Genomic DNA, 26,009 nt, shown 5'->3' on the forward strand with positions numbered 1-26,009 from the left:
CTCTGGTTCCAGCTTCAGTCAATCAATATCAAAGTTGGTGGCAATCAATTTTATGTCAATTGACAAATTGTTGAATTTACTAATCAGTTTCAGACGTATTTTTAAAGGTTGTGTTCTAAACGTGTGTGTTTGGGGCGTCCTCTTTAATCTCTACACAACTAAGTACAAACGAAGGTCCTAATCAAATTCACATGACAGCTTAAATCTTTGTTTCATGGACCGGAGCCTAATACAGCTAAAAACAACCATCATTCAATCATATGTACAAAACTATGATAGCATTGTAGATGAACTGATGACTGTGTTTGAGCCTGCGTGTGTACACAGTAAAAGATCAAAGAGAAAATCAAAAAACACAATAAAGTGATACCTGCAGTTTGCAATCTTTTATTTAACACTTAAAAAAACTAAATATATATATATATTGTTTGTGTGACTATACTCCCTACCTGGCTTTAGTTTGGGCAAGTATAATACAAGAGTCTCAGTCAGCGCTGAAAGTTTAGACACGCTGCTCTTTGCTCTGTTGACTCTGTTGCAGTCCTTTTTTGTGATAACGGCTGATATGTTGTATTTTTGTTCAATGGGCTTCTGTGACAAAACTTCACTTAGCAGCACCATAAGTCTCTCTTAATATCATGTTATCAGTCTAAGAAAAACATGATGATGATATACGGATTCAAAATGAGATACTGTTTCCTGTATTGTGACAACCATCTGCCATCTCTCTCTCTCTATCTCCCCCTCTCTCTTTGTGTCTCCATGCAGTCCTTCCTCTCTCCACCAGAAGGAGGCAGATGTAAACAGAGAGCAGGACGGCCAGCCTCTGCTGACTGCTGGAGAATCCTCTCTCTCAACTCCGTACAACAACAGTGAGTTTAATACTATATTTAACTCTTTTTGCTCTTTGCTCTGATGCTCTGAGCCAATAAAATAGTTAAATCATTAATAACCAAGGAGAGGACAGTTGAATATTTGAGTAAAATCTTTCTTCAGGGCTCACAGGATACAATAGAACTCACTTTGCTGGCCAAATAGGTGCATCATGTGTGCAGTTGTTGCACAAGTGGTGGGGTTATAGTAAAGTATTTTAGATTGATTTTATTGATTCTGTCTGACAAATAGAGCCTGACCTATTCAACCGCATGGCTTGTTATCAGATGATTTTCGTTCATCACAGATATATGTAAAACACAGATTTAATATTCAGAAGAAAGATGTGCTCAAACAACACACACTACTTCAAATGATTGTTATAGTTGAAAGTAATAAGGTAGTAATTGATTACATGTAATAATGATTATGGGATTACATAATCAGATTTTTAAAAAATGCACATAATCAAATTACATTTGAAATTAGATGTTAAATTATATTATAATTACCTACATTTTGGATTTAAAATATGACAATTTTAAAAATTAATTTGGTCACGATTACCAATGTTCTATTAAGATCAGATCAGCCCACACAGCCCCTGATTGGTGGAGTGTGGCTAAGAACAACAACAATGGTTTTCAACAAGGGAAATAGGAAAAAGGAATACGGTTTGGGAAGTTTCTACACCTGCATCGCCATGGCCTGTAGAATGATATGGTAATCTTAGAAAGATGAAGGTGCAGCTTTATATTGTTGTTGTTTTATTTACTGGAAAATATATAAACAATTTTTCTAAAACCAGATAACCAGATACAGAAGAGGAAAACGTAAGTTGCTGGATGGGTAAACTAAGCTTGAATTTGATTAATTTAAAGAATTTGAAATGGAAAAAAAATACAAATTACAAACTATAGAGGTGTCAGAGAGAAAAAATAATATGGACTCTAAATACTGAACAGTTTTTGAATGTTAATATTATTGTCTTTACAAGAAATCAGGATCCAAATTCCTCATTCCCTTTTGACTTTGCTTCTTGAAAACACTCTCCTCCACAAAAACTTTACTGCAGAAATAAAAACAGTAAAGACTAACAAAATAACTGCCAGCAAAAATGCCACTACATCAACTGAGTAGTACTGGATCCTCGACATCTTATAAGACTCTGTCCTTAGATGCTTCGCTCCTTTGTGCCTCATGACAAACTCGATCCAAAACATGGCACGGTCCAGTGGTTTCATGGGCTGATCTCTGTGCAGATTGGACAGGGTTGTCATCTTCTCTCTGTAGGTCGGTTCATAGAGTACCTCCTTCAGTGCCTCCAGGAAGTTGTCTTTGTTCACAGTTGCGATGTCCAGGACTTTGGCCACACCTCTTGCTTTCATCCTGAAGAAGTTGTCCTGCTGGTCAAACATTAAGGGTAGGCCGACAAGGGGGACACCATGGTAGATGGCCTCCTGTATTCCATTGGTGCCTCCATGAGCCACAAACAGTCTGGTCTTGGGGTGACCCAGGAGGTCATTTTGAGGCAGCCAGTCCAAGAGTAAGGTGTTGTTGCCGAGGGTGGATGGTCTTTTTCCTTTGTACCTCCAGATCACCTTCTGAGGAAGTTGGGCAAAAGCAGCGGCAATGTCTTCAGCAATGTCCTCAGGAAGTTTTGCCACCAGGGTTCCCAATGTCATCACAATGATACCGTGTTCACCAGAACTCTGGACAAAGTCCTCTAGTTCTTTAGAGAGGGGCTTTGAGGGTTTGCACTGAAATCCTGACATATAGACGATGTTTGGCATTGTGGGTCGTGGAAACTCAAAGGTAAAATCATTCCTCATCAGCCAGATGTCTGCTGACTGGAACAGCTCCATATAATGTACATCATTTCCAAAGTAACGATGGACAAATGGTTTGTAGTTTGGGTCTGTTATGTACCAAATTTGGATACGAGTGAAGATATAGTAAAGGATATTCTTGACCCGCTGGGGAAATGTCATCTTGTCGGTCAGCTCTGTCATTGGAATTGGGACATACGACAATGGGGTAGGTGCAATTGCGTGATGCCCCTCACCCTGAATAGTCCACCTCACATTCAAGACAAGTGGAAGACCCAAACGGTGACCCAGAAGCACCCCTGCACCAATTCCAGGGTCTGTTAGTACCAAATCATATTTGGCATTGCGGAGGCTCTGCATCAGTTCGGTATTCTCAAACATTTCCCCTACCATCTCAATCACCTGTTTATTCATCTGATAGAAGTGTGCCACCAGTTCATACTCCAGAGATATACGAGTCCAAAGGGAAGCACCTTCCCGCCGCATGTTCACCATTGTGGTTACAAATGACCCAAAGCTTTCCTCATCAAAACCAGCAGTGGAATTTACAGTGATGGACTGGTAGTGAGGGGACTCTGGCTTGATGTACCAGCTGTCTGATGGCCGCAACACTGTGATTTCATGGCCTCTGGAGTGAAGCTCCTCGATGAGGACTTTCATGTTGATCCAATGGCTTCCATCCAAAGGGTACACCAAGACTTTCCCTGCATTGACCAAGGGTGAATAGAAGAGCAGCACCACAAGTGCCACCAAGGTCAGTCGGGGCATCTCTGAAAGAAATTCTGACAAGTGATGTAAAGAGTTAGATCTTGAGTTGAAGATTATGCATCAACTTAATAAACAACTCAAAATAGAAATACAATTTTCAGCTACTTCATAGTTTTAGAAATATGTGTGCCGACTATGAGCAGATATGACTAATATTTTACTGAACACTCAGGTTTTAGTCTGGAACACAAAAACTGATGAATGATTGAACCTGGCCACTTCACTCAAAGTGGACTCATTTAAAAACTCTTGTTGACGGTTTAGATAAAGAAGTATCCTGCCATCAATGTTCTCAAGACCCCTTAGCTCCTTGCAACCTGTGATTAAATAAGCCTGTCATCTGGAGTGTTTTATAAAATGACAGTTTAGTCTGAAAAACATCCACTGAGGATCAGTGGAGCTCAGCATTTGGAAGCTCTAGTAATTTCCTTTGTCTGGTAGCGATGGTTAGATGTAGATGAATATGTAGAATATTTTCATAAGGTTCAAGGTCTTTGAGAGATGGTGATTCATGTCATTATCAAAACCACTGAGCAGAGTTTGTGAGTAGTCCAGCTTCCATGACAGACTCAAGAGGACTGCTTATAGTCCAGACAAGCTAGAACTAGAGATGTGCTGTAAGTATAGTAGATAAAATTGTGTTGTACTCAAATTCCTTTTAATTAATTTTGGTGGACAGTTTAGAAGAGGTTTGATGCAGGACAAGTTTTTAAGTTTGAAAATCAAAAACTATAATGATTCTATTCAAATGAAAGGGGCACGTTTCTATTCAAGTGTAGTACTCTTGAATATATAGTCTCCATATGGCATGTATGGTCTTACATTTTGGATCACATCCACACGGATGTCCATATAGACCTGTGTGGACATGGGCAGATGATAAAATTTACGTCACTAATATCCTGTTGCTATGCCGCTACGAAAGTATCAAGAGTTGAAATTACTTTTAAGTCATTATTTCCTAGTTTAATCAATTAAAATACAAGCCATGATTATTTATGATTATTCATACATTTCCTGGCTCTGAACAATACCACCTAATCACAGTTGAGAGCAAAGACTTACTGTTAAAAGATCCAGTAAAGTGCAGCCAAAACAAACTGATGCATACCACTCTTTATGCAGAGTATTTTCCTTATTCTTTTGGCAAACTGAGGCACACTGCTGCGAGACTTGCATAACTGCCAGTTTTCCTACAGCTCAGTAACAGTTTCCCGATTACACATTGCACAGGGTGGGAATTCCAGCTGCTAAATCCCAGGAGGTTTACAAAAGCTGTTTGCATTCAGTTCCCTGTCTCAGGTTTCACAGCTTTGTGTTTATGTACATGTATTGCTCAGTTAAGATAGGTGTCCAACTATAAAGGGGATTTAATAGCAGCTGCCTTTTGTATTTACACGGTCAAAGGTCAGAGGACCTTTCCAAATAGTATCATAACAGTTTATGTGAGCAAAAGTAATTTTGTGCTTTTTATGTTAGTTATAATTAATTTATTTGGAGAGACTTCAGAGTAGTGCATTAAATAGCCAAGACTACCTGTAATAAAATAAGTGTATTCTTTCTCTGTGTAAGAAAAGGTCCCTGGCCATTCCTACATTTCTGAAAACAGGAAACATGAGGCTATTTTGTGAGCTGATAAGCAAATGTTTACAAAATAATTACTCAATGATCTTGCTTTAATTACATAGAACATGTTTCCTGTTGCCGTGAATCTACACATCCAAATCTGTAAATGTTGATTTTCTTCTCACAGTTCATAAGCCGAACATTAAGAGCACCATATTTGTGAAAGGCCACAGTTTCAAGTAAAGATGCTCATTGCATTCATTTAGCCATGTCCTGTTGTATATAAAACATATTTTATATATAAATAAATATTGCACATTGTGCAGATGCGTTTCCTGTTTATTTCTATTATTGAATTTCTGCTTCAGTGTGCCCTTATTTTGGTCAGAAGCGATCTTTATGTTTTCATAATTTGAAAAAAGAATAATAAAAAACAGGAGCAGCAATAATAAGCATTAAATTGTAAAAGTAAAAAAATAACTATACTATATAGAAATAACATTGAGCTTTTCAATAGGAAACATCTGGAAGTCTCTATCTGGTTCTGTGAGACTGTAAGACCGCAACATCCGTCAGAAAGTAATCAGGGTTAAGCTGAACAGTCTATTCATGCACATATACAGTAATCTTCTTCCCATCCAACATGAACAATATTGTATTAACATACCACCAGCCTATTTCTGCTTCTAAAACTCTTTTACTGGTCGGATTTTTGATCTAAACACTTACCGAGCGTGTCCCAGTGAACAGTTTTCACATGTCAACTCGAGCTTGTTGTTTGAGCGTCCAACCAACCTGACAGCAGACGGCTGACTGACTAACTATTGTCCAGCTCCGGCAGTCAGAGCAGCTCGGGGGGTGTTGGCACTTGAGTAACACGACTAAAGTTCAGAGTGTGTATGGTATGCAGCAGCAGGTTTGTTACACAACGGAAAGCTGATTGAGAGTCTCACATGGAAAACTCTGAGTTTGAACTTAAGATGTAGTACTGAGATAAGACTGATATGCGGTTGCAGGTTAATATAGAGCAAAGGCAAATAAACCCGACATGAAGACCGGAGTGATTTCTTTGTTTTATTCCTCATTTAATCACATTTCCCACTTTTTGTCCTTTCTGTAAACCCATTACATCTTTAGTTTGAATAGCAGCTATGACTCTCACAGTTTTTAGTCATAGTTTAAATAATGCTTGATGAAGGTCTCTGATGGAAACCTTGCTTCAATAAATAAATATTGCACATTGTGCAGATGCGTTTCCTGTTTATTTCTATTATTGAATTTCTGCTTCAGTGTGCCTTTATTTTGGTCAGAAGCGATCTTTATGTTTTCATAATTTGAAAAAAGAATAATAAAAAACAGGAGCAGCAATAATAAGCATTAAATTGTAAAAGTAAAAAAATAACTATACTATATAGAAATAAAATGTGAAGAGAAGGTACCATTGCACCTACATAGATTGATGAGTCAGTGTGATGTAAGTGGAAGGTCATCATAGTGCGTGACCAAACAGTGTACTCATGCCAGACATGTGCATGAACTACATAACCTTGTTCACTGACTTCAAAACAGTCGATATGTTCTTTTACGAGACAAATGAATTACACATTAAAACAAATATGTTTCACACAGAAGCTGAGGTGAAGGATTTTACCAGGTAAAGGGTCAATCTACCTTTTAAAAAATGTAAAAATGAAACTTTAATTTCTCAAAAATTGTGATCAAGGAATAACTGAAATGCTGGAGGATATTTTTCATTCTCACAGTGTTCCAGTTTGTTCTTCTTGAGTGTGATCAGTTTCTCTGGCCTTGGTGTGACAGGTTTGACTCACCTGTAGCTGCAGGACATGGCCATTCTGTGTTTTTCTGAGCCAACAATTAACTGATCTTACAAGCATTGTGTGTGTACTGTATCCAAACCCTGATATGTTTTATTCCTATGTGCCATAGAGCTCCATTGTTGGTCAAAAATTAAAAACATTGAGCTACGCTGTAGCACTGGGTGACATGTTCCTTATTTACCACTGTCCTACTGCCCCATATACTCATTAGTGCACCAAATGTGGATTAATCTGCAGCTGAAAATAGTCCCCAACAAATGCAGTATTTACTTGTGTTTGAGTTATGTCTGCTACAAGTTAATGTGACTCCAGCTGTTTTAGGAAATTACTGAGCCTTAAAAAAATGTAACTCTAATTTTGTGAACGTTTTTAATTAAGCTTAAATAATTTATGTCTTAAAGGTCCAGTTTGTAGTGGCATTTAGTGGTCTTGCATTTAGTGCAACATCTGTACATATAAAAGGCTTCCTCTAAGTTTAAAAATATATTATACGATTCCTATATTCAGGTGATTATACACTAATGAAACCATACCTATGCATAACAAATTCTGTTTCTGCCAATAGGTTGTCCTAAATGTTACACACTAGACCTTTTAGCAGGAAATTTTGCCTGGGATGACAGAATAGCAAAAAGGAATAATGCTTGGGAAATGTCTACACCCCTGCATGTGGATGGCAAACACAATGGCAAACACAATGCAAGTGCTATCTGATTACAATAACCCAAAACTAAGTCAACTATATAAGGAGTGTAAGAAGATACCAATAAGCTGCTGAGCTTTGGCAGTTCTCCTTCACAATACCACCTGCCTCAAGGAACTGAACAGTAATTTAATATGTCACCATTTATTTTAGTTGTCCTTTATTTAACAGAGACAAAGCCCATTATTAAGTATTTACACAAAATGTTCCTTAGTTTTCCTTTTTGATGCAGAAAATACAGCTTTGAGAGTGAATTTTTTTGTTGTTTAGGAATTTTGTTAATTTAAATAAATATTTGTGAATGATAGGGTTGGGCGATATAGTTGTAATCATTATTATCATTATTATGATATTAATAAGGATTTTTTAATTGTATACTGTATTTGTTGAACGTAATCAGCGTTATCTTTGTATGCTGTATATGCAAATTAAAAGAATTGCCTCTGTCTGCAGTCAGGGCTGCAAATCTCAGGATCCGCAGTTTATGTTTAGACTGCCCAGTCCTGGGCGCAGAAAAGTTAAGACTGCCCACTCTTGTGAGATTTGCATCGGTTCCTGTGGGATGACAGCATCCCAATCCCAATGCAATCTATTATGCGAGACCAAACTCTTCATATGTGTAAAAGAACATTTAAAAAAAACAATCTTTTCACTAGCTTTTATTTACAGCTTGCTCATTATTTGGACAATATACATTTGTGGAATAATAACATGACAACATCATATCATCAATAAAAGTCATAAGCAATATTCAAACATCTTCCAGCCCTTGTTATAGACAATCACAATATAGCTACATGTGTCATTTTTAAAATGTTTTTAATAAAGAATGAATCTTATTTAATTTCTTTCAAACAAGCACAGTAGTTCATGAGAATAAGAAAAATCTTTAAAAAACTGCAAGAAATTGATCAAAATATTCCTGAATATGGATTAATAACTGACCATATGACTCAAGTTCTATCTTTTCATCAAGTTGTTTTGTAAACTATTTGTCGATTTTATATGTTCTGACAACTAACAAACACAAACAAATGAACAGAACAGAAACATGACCTCTCTGGCTGAAGTCATTGGACAGTATGAGGTTTGTGGGTGCATTCAGTTACTCACACTCAGGCAAGTTAGGATACCAGAGTAAGATTATTTGTATGCTGACAAGGACTCTAAATACAGAACAGTTTTTGAATGTTATTGTTATTGTCTTTACAAGAAATCAGGATCCAAATTCCTCATTCGCTTTTGACTTTGCTTCTTGAAAACACTCTCCTCCACAAAAACTTTACTGTAGAAATGAAAACAGTAAAGACTAACAAAATAACTGCCAGCAAAAATGCCACTACATCAATCGAGTGGTACTGGATCATCGACATCTTGTAAGACTCTGTCCTTAAATGCTTTGCTCCTTTGTGCCTCATGACAAACTCGATCCAAAACATGGCACGGTCCAGTGGTTTCATGGGCTGATCTCTGTGCAGATTGGACAGGGTTGTCATTATCTCTCTGTAGGATGGTTCATAGAGTACCTCCTTCAGTGCCTCCAGGAAGTTGTCTTTGTTCACAGTTGCGATGTCCAGGACTTTGGCCACACCTCTTGCTTTCATCCTGAAGAAGTTGTCCTGCTGGTCAAACATTAAGGGTAGGCCGACAAGGGGGACACCATGGTAGATGGCCTCCTGTATTCCATTGGTGCCTCCATGAGCCACAAACAGTCTGGTCTTGGGGTGACCCAGGAGGTCATTTTGAGGCAGCCAGTCCAAGAGTAAGGTGTTGTTGCCAAGGGTGGGTGGTCTTTTTCCTTTGTACCTCCAGATCACCTTCTGAGGAAGTTGGGCAAAAGCAGCGGCAATGTCTTCAGCAATGTCCTCAGGAAGTTTTGCCACCAGGGTTCCCAATGTCATCACAATGATACCGTGTTCACCAGAACTCTGGACAAAGTCCTCTAGTTCTTTAGAGAGGGGCTTTGAGGGTTTGCACTGAAATCCTGACATATAGACGATGTTTGGCATTGTGGGTCGTGGAAACTCAAAGGTAAAATCATTCCTCATCAGCCAGATGTCTGCTGACTGGAACAGCTCCATATAATGTACATCATTTCCGAAGTAACGATGGACAAATGGTTTGTAGTTTGGGTCTGTTACGTACCAAATTTGAAAACGAGTGAAGAAGTAGTAAAGAATGTTCTTCACCCGCTGGGGAAACGTCATCTTGTCTGTCAGCTCTGTCCCTGGAATTGGAATAAAGGAAAATGGGGTAGGTGCAATTGCGTGATGCCCCTCACCCTGAATAGTCCACCTCACATTGAAGACAAGTGGAAGACCCAAACGATGACCCAGAAGCACCCCTGCACCAATTGCAGGGTCTGTTAGTACCAAATCATATTTGGCATTGCGGAGGCTCTGCATCAATTTAGTATTCTCAAACATTTCCCCTACCATCTCAATCACCTGCTTATTCATCTGATAAAACATTTCCACCAGTTCATACTCCAGAGATATACGAGTCCAAAGGGAAGCACCTTCCCGCCGCATGTTCACCATTGTGGTTACAAATGACCCAAAGCTTTCCTCATCAAAACCAGCAGTGGAATTTACAGTGATGGACTGGTAGTGAGGGGACTCTGGCTTGATGTACCAGCTGTCTGATGGCCGCAACACTGTGATTTCATGGCCTCTGGAGTGAAGCTCCTCGATGAGGACTTTCATGTTGATCCAATGGCTTCCATCCAAAGGGTACACCAAGACTTTCCCTGCATTGACCAAGGGTGAATAGAAGAGCAGCACCACAAGTGCCACCAAGGTCAGTCGGGGCATCTCTGAAAGAAATTCTGACAAGTGATGTAAAGAGTTAGATCTTGAGTTCAAGATTATGCATCAACTTACTAAACAACTCAAAATAAAAATACAATTTTCAGCTTCTTCATAGTTTTAAAAATATGTGTGCCGACTATGAGCAGATATGACTAATATTTTACTGAACACTAAGGTTTTAGTCTGGAACACAAAAACTAATGAATGAATGAACCTGGCCACTTCACTCAAAGTTCGACTCATTTAAAAACTCTTGTTGACGGTTTAGATAAAGAAGTATCCTGCCATCAATGTTCTCAAGACCCCTTAGCTCCTTGCAACCTGTGATTAAATAAGCCTGTCATCTGGAGTGTTTTATAAAATGACATGATTTGTGGCAGAGGTCCGGAACCTTAAGAAGAACTAAAACTGTAGATTCCTCTCAGTTTAGTCTGAAAAACATCCACTGAGGATCAGTGGAGCTCAGCATTTGGAAGCTCTAGTAATTTCCTTTGTCTGGTAGCGATGGTTAGATGTAGATGAATATGTAGAATATTTTCATAAGGTTCAAGGTCTTTGAGAGATGGTGATTCATGTCATCATCAAAACCACTGTGCAGAGTTTGTGAGTAGTCCAGCTTCCATGACAGACTCAAGAGGACTGCTTATAGTCCAGACAAGCTAGAACTAGAGATGTGCTCTAAGTATAGTAGATACATTTGTGTTGTACTCAAATTCATTTAATTAATTTTGGTGGACAGTTTAGAATAGGTTTGATGCAGGACAAGTTTTTAAGTTTGAAAATCAAAAACTATAATGATTCTACTCAAATGAAAGGGGCACGTTTCTATTCAAGTGTAGTACTCTTGAATATATAGTCTCCATATGGCATGTATGGTCTTACATTTTGGATCACAACAACACGGATGTCCATATAGACCTGTGTGGACATGGGCAGATGATAAAATTTACGTCACTAATATCCTGTTGCTATGCCGCTACGAAAGTATCAAGAGTTGAAATTACTTTTAAGTCATTATTTCCTAGTTTAATCAATTAAAATACAAGCCATGATTATTCATGATTATTCATATTGGTTGCTGTCGTGTACTCTACACAACAGCAACATTTCCTGGCTCTGAACAATACCACCTAATCACAGTTGAGAGCAAAGACTTACTGTTAACAGATCCAGTAAAGTGCAGCCAAAACAAACTGATGCATACCACTCTTTATGCAGAGTATTTTCCTTATTCTTTTGGCAAACTGAGGCACACTGCTGTGAGACTTGCATAACTGCCAGTTTTCCTACAGCTCAGTAACAGTTTCCCGATTACACAACTGCACAGGGTGGGAATTCCAGCTGCTAAATCCCAGGAGGTTTACAAAAGCTGTTTGCATTCAGTTCCCTGTCTCAGGTTTCACAGTTTTGTGTTTATGTACATGTTTTGCTCAGTTAAGATAGGTGTCCAACTATAAAGGGGATTTAATAGCAGCTGCCTTTTGTATTTACACGGTCAAAGGTCAGAGGACCTTTCCAAATAGTATCATAACAGTTTATGTGAGCAAAAGTAATTTTGTGCTTTTTATGTTAGTTATAATTAATTTATTTGGAGAGACTTCAGAGTAGTGCATTAAATAGCCAAGACTACCTATAATAAAATAAGTATATTCTTTCTCTGTGTAAGAAAAGGTCCCTGGCCATTCCTACATTTCTGAAAACAGGAAACATGAGGCTATTTTGTGAGCTGATAAGCAAATTACTCAATGATCTTGCTTTAATTACATAGAACATGTTTCCTGTTGCCGTGAATCTACACATCCAAACCTCTAAACATTGATTTTCTTCTCACAGTTCATAAGCCGAACATTAAGAGCACCATATTTGTGAAAGGCCACAGTTTCAAGTAAAGGTGCTCATTGCATTCATTTAGCCATGTCCTGTTGTTGAGCTTTTCAATAGGAAACATCTGGAAGTCTCTATCTGGTTCTGTGAGACTGTAAGACCGCAACATCCGTCAGAAAGTAATCAGGGTTAAGCTGAACAGTCTATTCATGCACATATACAGTAATCTTCTTCCCATCCAACATGAACAATATTGTATTAACATACCACCAGCCTATTTCTGCTTCTAAAACACTTTTACTGGTCGGGTTTTTGATCTAAACACTTACCGAGCGTGTCCCAGTGAACAGTTTTCACATGTCAACTCGAGCTTGTTGTTTGAGCGTCCAACCAACCTCACAGCAGACGGCTGACTGACTAACTGTCGTCCAGCTCCGGCAGTCAGAGCAGCTCGGGGGGTGTTGGCACTTGAGTAACACGACTAAAGTTCAGAGTGTGTATGGTATGCAGCAGCAGGTTTGTTACACAACGGAAAGCTGATTGAGAGTCTCACATGGAAAACTCTGAGTTTGAACTTAAGATGTAGTACTGAGATAAGACTGATATACGGTTGCAATGATAAGCATTAAATTGTAAAAAATAAAGTAAAAAAACACATGATACAACATACTATATATAAAAATAGAATAAAAAATAAAATGTAAATGCAGAGAGAAGGTACCATTGCACCTACATAGATTGATGAGTCAGTGTGATGTAAGTTGAAGGTCATCATAGTGCGTGACCAAACAGTGTACTCATGCCAGACATGTGCATGAACTACATAACCTTGTTCACTGACTTCAAAACAGTCGATATGTTCTTTTACGAGACAAATGAATTACACATTAAAACAAATATGTTTCACACAGAAGCTGAGGTGAAGGATTTTACCAGGTAAAGGGACAATCTAACTTTTAAAAAATTTAAAAATTAAACTTTAATTTATCAAAAATTATGATCAAGGAATAACTGAAATGCTGGAGGATATTTTTCATTCTCACAGTGTTCCAGTTTGTTCTTCTTGAGTGTGATCAGTTTCTCTGGCCTTGGTGTGACAGGTTTGACTCACCTGTAGCTGCAGGACATGGCCTCACTGGTGGAAGGCAAAGTTACAAAATGTTACACAGTCCAAAACATCAAATAAAAAGCAATCATTAGCCACAATTAAAGGTTAAGTCTGGTGATATTCTATGTTATTCTGAGCCAACAATTAACTGATCTTACAAGCATTGTGTGTGTACTGTATCCAAAGCCTGATATATTTTATTCCTATGTGCCATAGAGCTCCATTGTTGGTCAAAAATTAAAAACACAAACAAATGCATACATTTTCTCATCATAGAATTTACAGTGACTACAGCTGTTTTAGGAAATTACTGAGTATGAATTTAGTGGTGTACATCGCAGCATCTGTAGATATAAATGGCAAACGCAAAAACAAAATATAAGGATCCCTATATTCAGGTCATTGTACACGAATGATGCTTCAGTTAATAAATATTTTCCTTCTCTTCTATCTCCAGCTTCACAGTCTAGAAGCCCTAGCATTAGCCGGGCAGCCAGTGTGGCTCCATCCCCGTCCCTCTCCAGGTGCTTGGATTCATCCCAACCCCTGCCCTCTCCCAACAGCACTCTCCACAGACAGTCTAATGACAGACCCCAACCTCATCTTAACCAGGACTCCCAACCCCCTGATACAGGTGGAAGCTGCTACACAGAGCTGTACCCCTGCCCTCAGAGCTACGTTGAGAGGCTGCAGGCGGAGGAAGGGTCAGTGGGCATTGATCCACTGAGGGTGGAGGACGGGAATGTGTACTTTTCACCGGTGGTGGAGACGGTCTCTTCTTTCAAACCAAGCAGCTACGAGTCGCCTCTGATGCCCAAGGAGAATAAGCCTTTGGAGGTGGGCATCCTGCGGAGGGTGAAGGAACTGCTAGCCGAGGTGGACCCCAGGACAGCGGCCAAACATATAACCAAGGCTGACTGCATGGTATTGTTTAAAGCTACTGTAATCATATAATATCAATATTACTTAGCAAATATTATAAGTTTCTAAAATGACTATTTATGTGAAAAGGCTTGCTCATTGCTGCAGAACTTTTTTTGCCTCTTTGATGTCTTTAATCTCACTTTATGGCCCGCAAGGTTTCCGCTTTGATTTAGTCTCACCGCTCACTGCTTTTATTATTTCCAGATGCAACAGGCAGCTGTTTTCAAGAGCTTGAATAAATCCATTGTAGAGTATCTGCTAAGAACCAAAAGGCAGACAGAAACCATTAGATGCTAGCTGGTGAACATAGTGTAGCATTCAGAAGCTAAAGAGTGAGATATTTTTCTCAGGAGTTGGTGGAGAGCAAACCAGAGCTACAGAGTTAATATTGAACACAAACACAGCATTATATTAACGCTAATGTTGCTCCATATCTGCTGTATGTTGCAGATTGGGATATCTCATGGCGTTGTTTCTTGCTCAAACAATTGCCACTAACTGAAGGAATGAAAACGAAAGAATACAAATCTTAAATCAAACATATCACACAGACATAACGCTGCAAAAATCTACTTGATATAAAGACACACATACAGGAGTAGACCAATAATCACGTGCCTGTCTGTGTTTCCCAGGTGGCCAGAATTCTGGAGGTGACTCCGGAGGTGCGAAGGATGATGGGAGTTAGTTATGGGATGGAGCTGCTCACGTTGCCACATGGCCAACAGTTGAGACTGGACCTGCTGGAGAGGTGAGTGAGGATTTGTAAATTCTTGACACTTCCACCCCCAAATGTGAACACTACCAGCACTTTGGTCCAACAGTCTACACGTGATCGTTCAGTGGTGTTTCTTTATTCTCATAAAAAATCTTTGGCCGGATACAGGGAACAGGCTTGCAGACCTACGGTATTAATGTCAAGCTGGTGAAATCTGCCCCAGCTGATGTGTATAACCGACAAAAGGGATAGTCATCATGGGCAAAAAAAACCAGAAAACTGCAGCCTAGGTTCATTAAGTTTACAGGTTAATGTGAAATTAAATGTGTTAAATGTCAGCAGGTTGACCTACACCTCACAAAGTACAGCTTAGAATGACGCATATTGTTAAAACTGGAGCCAACGACCTTGGTGAGTCACAAATGGTCACTGTACAGGAGATAGACCCTTTCATTTAGTTAGCAACAAGACCTTTCCTCTGGTGTCCCTCTTAGGGAAAAGTTTACCTTTTGTGCCTTATTTGTTGTAAAATCTCAGAACAGCAAAGTTGTGTGGATATAAACTTTTTGTGATTACAGACAATTACAAATTGACCTCCTAAAGCAATATATGATTGATGAGTCATTCTTCTCACTGTTGAGAGCTCAAATGGTGATATGAGCTAAACTTTAATGTTAGCGATCCCTCTTCCCCCTTTTCTCTCTCCACCCTCCTGCAGGATCCAAACCATGGCGACCATGTTGGCTGTCGATGTGCTGGGCTGCACAGGGACGACTGAGGAGAGGGCTGGTCTGCTGCATAAAATCATCCAAATCGCTGCTGAGCTCAAGAGCACCATGGGCAACATGTTCGGCTTCGCTGCAGTCATGAGAGCCTTAGAATTGCCGCAGGTAAACATATATCACACAGACTGGATATTTCCTTTTACAATCATTTTTGGGAGAGACAGGAAACATGAGGAGAGTGAGGATGACATGCAACAGAAATCCCTGCATTAGACTGAACTCGGCTATAGTTGACATCAAGGTGATGATACTGTTCATTAGCTATAGCCAGCAATAACCCCTTACCCTTTGTACATTAAACAATTAGCACTGTCATACATTGATAATGCTGCATCATGACCATATTATCTTTGGTGTTACAAAACAACAAGGATTGCTTACTGATTAGACTATCTGTGTCCTGTGTCCTTTATGTAAAAGTTGACTTGACAAGTTGGATATCATAAATGTCTTATCTTTATAACAGTAGGTTATAAAGTCTGTAATTGTATTTGTCATTCATTTTTGTGTCTCCGCACAAGTGCAACTGCAAGTGTAAAACTGTCCCATGATCTGGAAACCATTACTGCCCGGGTTTTAATGGTGATGTTTTTCTGTCTCTCAGGTGTGCCGTTTGGAGCAGACCTGGATGGCGTTACGGCAGCGACACACAGAGGGCGCTATTCTCTATGAGAAAACTCTGAGGCCATTTATGAAGAGTCTGAACGACGGGAGAGGTAGAGGTTCTCCTACACTGCACACTATTTTTTAAAACAATCAAAACATGGTTATATACTGATTCCTTATGGTCCATTTGTAGAGCACTCCTTCCTTTATACAAAAACACTGACTCTGTCTGTGTGTCTGTCCTCCAGAAAGCTGTCCACTGTCCAACACCACTTTCCCCCACGTCCTACCCCTCCTGTCTCTGCTGGAGAAGAGCATGGCGGTGGGTGAGGGCACAGAGCCGTGGGAAACAGTGGAAGTTGGGGTGGACGTGGTCATGTTCCACCTAGGGGCAGCAAGGACCATCGCTCAGCTGGGGGGCATCTACCGCTCCAACGCTGAGAGCAAACTCCAAGGTAAAAGAGTGGAAAGAGGAGAAAATACTGGTTTGTTGCCCTTTTTGACATTGTTGATCATGCTATGCTCTTACAAAGGCTATGCGATATTGATAATTAGAAATCCTGTAAATGTTTCCAGGACTACCTGTCTCATAGACAGCAATGTGAGATTTGGGGAAATGACCACTCCGCATTTTGACCACTGTCAAGGGGGGTTCCACAAGGTTCAATATTGGGTCCTGTCTCGTTCACCATTTATATTAACAATGTCACATCCTTTATAACTAATTATAACGCCCATATTTATGCAGATGATACAGTTCTCTATTGGTTATTATGGTGATGTTGCCTATAGACATACCTTTGCCTCCACTCTTAAACCCCTAGATTCAGTTTATCACTCTGGTGACAGTTGTTACACTCCTCATTTCATCTTGTACGAAAACAACAAGATATCACTCAGCTAACACAACCTGGTTGAGGCGTTCATGTAATGAGAGTTGCAGTTATCAGAATGTTTCCATAATCTGGTTAAACCTTTTTAAGAAACTGAGAGAATGAATAATCCAGCTGCTGAGATCTTTGGTGTACTGTCATTGCCAGTACTAGCACTAGTCAACTAGATGCTTAATTAAACATGAATAATTAAAGCCACACTAACTGGTGTTTTGAAAGACTCATCCAAGATGTCAGACAGCATGTTCTGAAACAAGGCATCCATCCCTTCCTTTGTACTGCAACTTTTAAGTAATTTAAGTACAAAAGCTCAATAACATAACACTGATATTGTCACTTTTAATATAGATGTTAAGCACAAAATGCATTTTATTATTAATATTTTAACCAAATACACCAACAAACAAGATAGTACACATTGAATCATTATAAGCAAATTCTAAACTCTGATGTTGATCCATCGGTGGTGGTGATGTGATGTTAATGTTGCAGGTTTCCAAGAGCAGTCGGAGGTCCTGGAGCTCTTCTTGACTGATTTCCAGATGAGGCTGCTGTGGGGGAGCAGGGGAGCCGAGGAGAGCCAGGTTCTGCGATACGCCAAGTTTGACCAGGTGCTGACAGCCCTGTCCAACAAGCTGGAGCCGCCAGTCCAACCACACTGACACCAGACCTGTTTTTAATACTTTTGTTTACCCTGGATGAGCTTTGTCTGTTGGACACTGAGCAGCTCTTCTCAGCAGTTGGGGTTCTGATGCCTAGCTCAAGTGCAACTGGAAAGTCATTAAAAAGGGAGAGGACACTGATGATGAACACACTTCATGCATGTAGCATGTAGACTCAAGACATCTGAATCAGAATGAAACAGTACACCTTTGTCGGAGCTGGTTGGGATTCGGATTTCTGTAAAAAAGCACATAGATGAATGCTAGCTCAAATTTGTTCTCATGTTAAATGATTAATTTCTCATATCAGTATTTTCTGTAGTTTTGATGTTGAGCCCAAATGATTGTTGCAGGTTGGTGGGGCACTGAAAGTATGAGGTAGTACTGCACCCTGGAGGAGAAAAAACACAAACCCAGAGTTGGCAAAATGTACAGTCTTGTGGCATCAAAGCTCCTGCTTTGGAGTAATGTTGTTTTCACACAAACAATCCTCAACACAGTCTCATTTACCACTACCTGTATTCTTAACTGAGTATCTGTGTGTCAACGGCAGTCAGAAATCAACTTTATCCTGCCAACATTTGTTGTTTAAGTGTCTTACCAGAGGACTTAATCTGTCCCACAATGAACCAAAATGTGAACGTAAGATATCAGTGTAAATATGGGGTACTTTGCGAGGTTCTGTTGAGGTCTTGTTCCAGGAAGCCTGAGATTTTATGAAAATAGTTAGTGCAATGAGGCTGTGCCTCAGTTTGTTTGGTTACTGTATAGAAATGTTTGTATGTCAGAAGGCCGGACCTTCAGCAACTCTCTGAACTATATGTCATATTGTACAACCCCATAACAGAATAACTTTGTATCTACATTTCCATATTTGGTATTGTGTTTATGACCATGTGTTAATTATTAGGATTTTCTACTTTGAAGTGAATATTTAATGAGATTACAGGTGCTGTAATCAGTGCTGGGTCAGTTCACTATCAGTTCAGTACTTTTGTTTATTTTTTTAAACTTCCTTTTTTGCCTTTTTTTCCTCTTTTTCCTGTTAAAAATGAAAGCTGTACAGTTGTTCACATTATCACACATACTGTGTCTCTCATTATCACTATGTGACACCACACAAGCACAGCCCACTGACACACACCATTTGTATTACCTTACATAGTATTAATGTCTAATATTTATCTGAAATTTAAAATGTAAATAAACATGTTTACCTCAATGTCAGGCTGATTTATTGGATAAAACTGTCTTATACATCTGTCAGTTACATGCCTGATTCTCATTTCTTGCCCTCCACTAACGCTGACCCATGCTAATGCCTGCTGCATATTGAGAAACAGAAAACCCAACACAAATTTCTCATACTTATTTGAAGAAGTTTGGGATGTTTTAATGTTCTTTAAGTATTTGTGAATGGGCACCCAGTAAGTATATCACAACAACCTTCCTAAATGAGATCACAACAAAGCTCTCTTTATCTCTTAATGAAGTGGTTGTCTGACCGTCCTAAAAAGTTTAATTACTGCCTTCTGTTGTGTGTCATGTCTGGAAAAAAATATTTATACTATACGTTTTTTCAGTTTTATTTTCTGTTGAATGATTTGCTAATAAAACAGCTGTTGTCACTACAACACTATTACTAATATATTCTACCATACAGTCTCGAGTGACATGTTGTTCAAATGTGTCCAGTATAGTTACATTAATTCTAATTTAAATATAAATATAATAAAATGCTGCATATATTTGGATAGAAAAATGTCAGTATTTTTTCCAGATGTTGTACTTTCTGGACTGTGATCCTCCAACGTGTCCAGCGCACTACGTCGCATGCCAGATTGTCTTCCTGGGAAATGTAGTCCGCACCGTCACTTCGTTACATGTTTCTGGAAACGTTCGTCGGAGAAGAAAAACTACAAAACTGACCGGCTATCGTTAGGAGGTCTGTTCCGGTTTTCTGTCTGCCAGCAGGCAGCCAAAATGTTGGCCGTCCTGTCTGTGCTGTTTTTATACCTTTATAATCCGGTTAGCGGCGTTTTTCAGAAACTTTACTGCACCATATCAGACAGCTGTGAGTGCGATTTTAAGCCGAATATCAAAGGTAAGATAATAATAAACCTAACGTTAGCTAACTAACGCTAACTGACGGGTGCTGCTTCTTGTTAGCCAGCTAGCAAGGCTAAAAAGATAGGTTGTCCACTAAACGGTAACTTACACATAACATATTTCATACGTTTTTGTTCGTGTGCAGAAAGTTTTGGTAAACTGGTGTTTCAGTCTACAGTGACAGTAACAGTAACTAATGTTAGATAATACTGTTACTGTAACTACTGCTAACTGCTAGTTGGTTGTTATGCCAGCTAGCAAAACACAGGAAGACTTCTCTGCTAATGTTGCTCAAAACTGAGGGTGCTGTTTAAAGAGAGTGGAAGAGGAACACATCATTGTTTTACAACTTACTCCATACTGTGGACAATGTCTTAATATGCAGTTTAAGATGTGACAGTACACAGAAACATGTTGTGGTAACTTAACGTGCTATATAATTTACTATATGGGATTAAATTAGTTTCTAACCTCCTTTTCTAAATGTACATTTTATTTCATGGTGATAGACAGTCCTGACAGAGACAGACTAGAGCCCATCGCCTTATACTGACATCTGAGAGAAAAAACTCTAAACAACCATATATTGGGGGATTTTTTTCCCCTTAAAAATAATTTAGATGCATAACACAAACACATTTGGTAAGGATCCGTTTAATTTGCTTACCAGAGGCTACACAGATAAAAAAAAAGTGGTCAATATCGAAAGCTGCAAGAGACAAGATATCCTTGTGCCACAGACTTGTGTAGTAAGATAGTGTAGTTCCTTAGTTCCTGGACATATTTAAATGATTTTGGAGTACAAGTTATTAGGGGTGTAAGAAAATATTGAAAAATATCTTAAAGCAGTATTTTGTTTTGAGATATTGTATTGATTCCCTTAAACACTATAGATTTTTGTGTTTAAACCCCCAATCGCTAGACCGCAGCATTGTAAACGTAAACTGAGCTGAACTGTGACTTGTTTTTACCCCAATTCTTTGCATATTAGGGCTGCACAATACACAGCCCTACAAGTTATGTGCTGCAGTATATTGCATGTGTTGGATGGTTGGTGACATTAACATCACCAGTGTCTTTATTTCCTGACAACCAGACCTGGAGTGGGACCTTTACAAGAATGTTTATGGACAACATCTGGCCCAAGACATAGTGTCGGAGGAGGTGGCAAAGTTTCTTAAGAATAAAAGCCCCGACCGGCCCCTGGTGCTTTCCTTCCATGGCTCCTCTGGGACAGGAAAGACGTTGGTCAGCTCCATGCTGGGAAATCATTTGTACAGCTCAGCGATGAGTAGCCCGTACGTCCATCAGTTTGTTCCGACGCTACACTTCCCCTTACCTGACCGGGTCAAGGAGTACAGGGTAAGTGGGGATCAGTGTGTAGGGAAATATGATGTAACCACCTCAGCAGTAGTCATGGGTAATTACAGGCTTGTGACAGAAAGATTTACCTAAAATAAAATTCAAAGAACAGATTAAATGTCTCCAGAAATGAGATGCTAAGAAGTAGGATGTGTTCAGTTTTGCCAAATGCTTAATTTTGCTAATGTGCAGAAGGAAAATTATGGTGGGTGGAATTGAAATGTTGTATTTGCTATTTGCTTTTATCACAGTACTGAATTTCCCTCCGTTGGTTTGCAGGAGGAGCTGAAGAGCTGGGTGCAGGGGAATCTTACGGAGTGCGCTCGCTCTGTCTTCTTTTTTGACGAGATGGAGAAGATGCCCCCAGGTCTCATTGACGTCTTGGAGCCCTTCCTGGGGCCCTCCCATGTTGTGTTTCGCACCAACTACCGCAAGGCCATCTATGTCTTCATTGGGTACGCACACTGACACACACACACAAACACACACACACAAACAAGGATTTCTGACAGGGAAAAAGACGGGGGTGCGTTGGTGCAGGCTGCTGGTTGCTTAAGGTGCAGGATGAAAGAGGACATAGTCTTTCCTTAAGTTTGAAGATTCATCAGACCCCAAAACACTGTACAGTAGTTTAAAATACTATGAGACAGGATTTCAGGATCTGGAGAATCACCAGGTACAATAGAATTACATAGTATGTGAACACATGCAGAATCTGATTGGCTAACAAAGTGTGTTGTTGAATGATAACTTCTTTGAGTTCAATCTGTTGTTGTATTTTCTTTTTTATCCGTGTTTCTATTTGAAGAAGTTGAAGACATATAAAAAAGAGAAGGAAAGTTCAAATGCGAAAATTACGGGGTTAAAATTCTCTGTAAGGGAGATGCTTTAACAAAAATTGCACATGAAAACAGCGACATTCAACAAAAGAAATGTGTGTGTTTTCCCTGCAGAACCACAGGAGAGGAAGTGATTAACAAAATGGCTCTGGAGAACCGGCAGGCTGGACTGGACAGAGAGGAAATCAAGTTGGCAGACTTGCAGGAAGCCATCGCACAAACGGTTTACAACAGCAACACAAGTAAGTGTCTTTTGTAAATTAATTGTACAATATTCAGCGATTAGTACTTACAGTCTATTTTCCACAACACTTTCTTTTTCTGTCTAAATTTACATATCACAGTGCTGAAAAGTGCTTAGCTCAGCATGTTGAGCAGAACTACACCCTCTGCCAGTGATAAGAAAATACCATTGATAACACATTTTTATGGTCTTTACCACAAATATTAAGGCTGTACTGAATGTCAGGCTTTTACATTTGAAGCTTATGTTGAGGTTTCCGAACGAAGCTTTGAATGTTATACGTTATGATGTCATCACCCTAAAAATAAATAAAAAATCCACAAAAATAAAGAAAGTGATTAGTTGGATTAAATTAGTTGAGTAGGATTTGTCAGTTGCTGCTTGTAAACACACAATTCAAAGTTGGACCCATGCAGTGAACGAGAGCAGTGGTCGTGGTCAAGCGACCTACAGGGTAAATGAAGAGAGGGAATAGGTGTTAAATGTTTCACAATAACAGTCACACTAACGTTTCCACAGTTTTCTCAGTTATCAGAGAATAATTAGTATACCATAATATTTTGGAGGCGATGCTAAGCCAACTCGGTGCACTGCAGCGGCGCACAATAATGAGCTAAATGTAGGACACGCAGAGATCAAACAGCTGCTTGTCTTTGTTCAGTTGATCAAGCAAGCTAATTTGCCAGTATATTCCAATTTACTGTTACATTACTGTCAGATGAAGGAAACTCAAGTGAGTTTCTCTCTACAGGCGGCTTCTTCCACTCCAGCATCATCCAGCAGAAGCTCATCACCCGCTTCGTTCCCTTCCTGCCGCTGAGCCGACGCCACGTGGAGCGCTGTGTACGCTCTCAGCTCTGCCAGCGGGGCAGCTGCGCCCGCAGTGACGTAGTGGAGGCAGTAGGGGCCGACATGATCTACACTCCCGTCCAGGGACAGTACTTCTCCTCTACCGGCTGCAAGGCTGTCCCCGCCAAAATCAACCTCTTCCTGTGAGTCATGGGACGAACTGTTTGTTGATATTTAAGGACTGAAAGGGAGACTCATTCTGAGGACAGTCGGTGACAAGATACAGATCTCTGAGTCTGTTTGAATCAGTTTCTCCCTCATGGAGGTCACAGCAGCATCTCTGGAGTAGGCAGGGATTCAGAGTCGGGGGGGGTGGCTGAACTCACTACCCCCATATTCAAAGCCATTTTTGTGCTGTCAGTGCTGAGTTTCTCTAAAGGCATCGCTGCTGGTGCAGTCGGTACACGTCCTATTGAGAGCACAGGAGAGTTTATTCCCTGAGCGTTATTCAGTGTCCAACCTGGAGTCCCGTCGCGCTCTACCTCAAACCCAATTCTGCCTTTTAATTTATGAACTTATGAAGTTGGTACATTTCACATTACAGTTGCTGTTGGTTTGCCATCAGCGGTCATCAATGAATTTGTTTTTAAGCCTATTTATCCAGTATTTATTTCCATAACACCAGCCTCTTTTCACATTCATACAGTCATACTATTCACTGCGGGAAGCTTCCCAGTCTGCCCACAGGTGTCCACAGCAGATCCTACCTGGAACAGCCAGAGCGTCTCTTTCCAGCCTCCTCTGTTAGCCCACTAACAGCAGTAGAAAGGAGCTCAGCCTCTTTTCTCACTGATGCAGATCATCTGTTTTGACGTAACAGTTTGTGAGTTTTACTAAAAGGGATCAGGAGTCTTATAAAACAAAGCTGCTAAGAGTTCCTGAATGCAGCAGTTAGAGAGGGAGTTGAAATTTTGTTTTGTACTTCTAAGATGTCCCCCAAACAATTGGTATCTTGATTATGATGCATTGTGGCTTTATTTTTTTTTTTTAAGAGGGTTGGGATGTGAACTCACTCAGCTTGTGTAAAAGTGAAAAAAAAAAAAACCTTTTAGAATAAAAAATACAAGGTTTTCACTTTGAGTGATTAGGATGTAAGTCCATGTAAGATGAGAAATATACCAGAGCTTTAAGAAAGGAATTTAGGGCAGGTGTTTTAGCTCATTCCATCATCAGTTTTGAACCAATAATTATAATAATATCTACCAATACAAGTCCTTTAATAAGAGCTAAGTTATCATCAAAATATCAACTCCCTCAATAAATGCATCTAATGACCTCTAAATAATCAGTATAACACATCATCCAAACTAAATACAGTATGTATTGAAATTGAACCATGTCTTATAGTATTTTTCTTCTCTGGAGACTGGACTTAAGGACTGAAGAGTACCATGTCTGTCATATCTGATGCAGAAGATGATGGAGATTTTACTTGAATATAGTATCGCTTTAGTGCTGTCCAACAGGGTTGATGTCATAGCTTTGAGTACATCATCATATCTGCCACCAGGTGGCACTAAAGGCTTCTTTTAGCCATGAGTGGAAGAGGTGAAGCAGAGTTCACCTATAGCTCTGTGCATTTTAATTCACTTCATCTCCTATGAGTGAGTTCAGTTAAAAATGATATTTGTTTCTTTAATGTAGAATGTCTTGCCTGTGTGTTTAAACACAATCAAAGTGCACTTTACCTTCATGGAGGATAAAATTAATCTGATTTATTATTGAGAAAAAACTTTGTCTCACTCTGTGAAGGCAAAGTGTGTGATGAGAAGTCAGTATGCACCTGCCCAAATGAATACTGTAGTTGCCATGAGTTTGAATTGTTTATGACTAATTAATGATTGTAACCCATTAATAATTTGTTGTATTAAATGACGGCTGCAGCAGAGAGTCAGACAATTAAAATGCAATGAAAATGATGCTTAATTGAATTGACAAGTGCAGTACTGTGCAGTGTTGGAGCAAAGACACATGGACATAGAAACAGACTGAATATTGACACACAATGCACAGTCTGAGATATACAGGCCTTCTATATTGTTCAGTCAGCGGTGTCAACATTTTCTAAATGAAACCATCAGTTTTTAGTTTAATTTCTCTCCTTCCAGTAAACAGAGAAGGTAGCCTGTAAACTTCCACCAGACTCAAGTGCAAGTATCACTTGTTTTTGGAATGTAGATTTAACTGTGTACAGAAGCCAGGCCGTGAGAGTATTAGTGGCAGACTTCTTACCCTGTCATAGTAAAAGATATGATCTCCCCTTCAAGATACAGCAATCATTATCAGAAGTTCCTGTTGGTTTTCTTTTTGAACACTTCTGGCCTCTTCCATAGGTTACCTGACCACTGAGTTTCCAGTTTCAGCCTCTGAAGTGCCTGGGTGTTGCTTACACTAAAGCCAAATGCAACTTCTGGTACTTCAGTGTGATGAAAAAATAAAAATTCCAATAGCAAACAAAACTGTTGTTCTGTTTTCTTTCTGATCCTTCAAGACGAATGCACTAAATAGACTATAACATGTTTCCGTCTATGTCGTAAAACTACACACTCATTTTGCATTTTCACAGTTGAAGCCCACAGAAAGTCTCTTTTGCCATTTAATAAGCAATACTGGACAAACACTGGATATCTTGCATTGTTCGCAGCACTGAATGTGTGTCACAGAGTGTAAGTGACACAACTGGGGAATATCGTCTTTAT

The 26,009-nt window shown here is 39.5% G+C and overlaps 4 protein-coding genes across 6 annotated transcripts in view; 2 read left to right on the top strand and 2 right to left on the bottom strand.

Moving 5' to 3' along the window:
* sh2d3cb (SH2 domain containing 3Cb) overlaps window positions 1-19,129 on the top strand; it is a 34,867-nt gene extending 15,738 nt beyond the window's left edge. For both annotated transcript variants that reach the window (XM_051423562.1, XM_051423563.1), the window contains 7 exons: window positions 769-872; window positions 13,777-14,243; window positions 14,879-14,994; window positions 15,680-15,851; window positions 16,351-16,462; window positions 16,601-16,807; window positions 17,738-19,129. In XM_051423562.1, the coding sequence (XP_051279522.1) occupies window positions 769-872; window positions 13,777-14,243; window positions 14,879-14,994; window positions 15,680-15,851; window positions 16,351-16,462; window positions 16,601-16,807; window positions 17,738-17,907 (1,348 nt within the window). In that variant the 3' untranslated portion in view covers window positions 17,908-19,129. The remainder of the gene's footprint in view (window positions 1-768; window positions 873-13,776; window positions 14,244-14,878; window positions 14,995-15,679; window positions 15,852-16,350; window positions 16,463-16,600; window positions 16,808-17,737) is intronic.
* On the bottom strand, window positions 372-12,670 carry LOC127376571 (UDP-glucuronosyltransferase 2A2-like). 2 transcript variants are annotated; one of them, XM_051423572.1, is made up of 2 exons: window positions 12,541-12,670; window positions 372-3,484 (listed from the first exon to the last, which is right to left on the bottom strand). In XM_051423572.1, exon 2 carries the CDS (start codon window positions 3,468-3,470, stop codon window positions 1,890-1,892), a length of 1,581 nt encoding a protein of 526 aa, XP_051279532.1. In that variant the 5' UTR covers window positions 3,471-3,484; window positions 12,541-12,670; the 3' UTR covers window positions 372-1,889. The 2 variants fall into 2 exon arrangements, with proteins under 2 accessions (XP_051279532.1, XP_051279533.1); XM_051423573.1 differs by lacking the exon at window positions 12,541-12,670 and adding an exon at window positions 5,766-5,918.
* On the bottom strand, window positions 8,221-12,670 carry LOC127376570 (UDP-glucuronosyltransferase 2A2-like). The gene is made up of 2 exons (XM_051423571.1): window positions 12,541-12,670; window positions 8,221-10,404 (listed from the first exon to the last, which is right to left on the bottom strand). Exon 2 carries the CDS (start codon window positions 10,388-10,390, stop codon window positions 8,810-8,812), a length of 1,581 nt encoding a protein of 526 aa, XP_051279531.1. The 5' UTR covers window positions 10,391-10,404; window positions 12,541-12,670; the 3' UTR covers window positions 8,221-8,809.
* Window positions 19,130-19,740: 611 nt separating the features above from the next.
* tor2a (torsin family 2, member A) lies at window positions 19,741-25,769 on the top strand. The gene is made up of 5 exons (XM_051422799.1): window positions 19,741-20,011; window positions 21,113-21,378; window positions 21,658-21,833; window positions 22,332-22,459; window positions 23,213-25,769. Exons 1-5 carry the CDS (start codon window positions 19,741-19,743, stop codon window positions 23,455-23,457), a joined length of 1,086 nt encoding a protein of 361 aa, XP_051278759.1. The 3' UTR covers window positions 23,458-25,769.
* The last annotated feature ends 240 nt before the right edge of the window (window positions 25,770-26,009 follow it).

The sequence above is a fragment of the Dicentrarchus labrax genome, unplaced genomic scaffold (assembly GCF_905237075.1).
Source record: "Dicentrarchus labrax unplaced genomic scaffold, dlabrax2021, whole genome shotgun sequence".
NCBI lineage: Eukaryota > Metazoa > Chordata > Actinopteri > Moronidae > Dicentrarchus > Dicentrarchus labrax.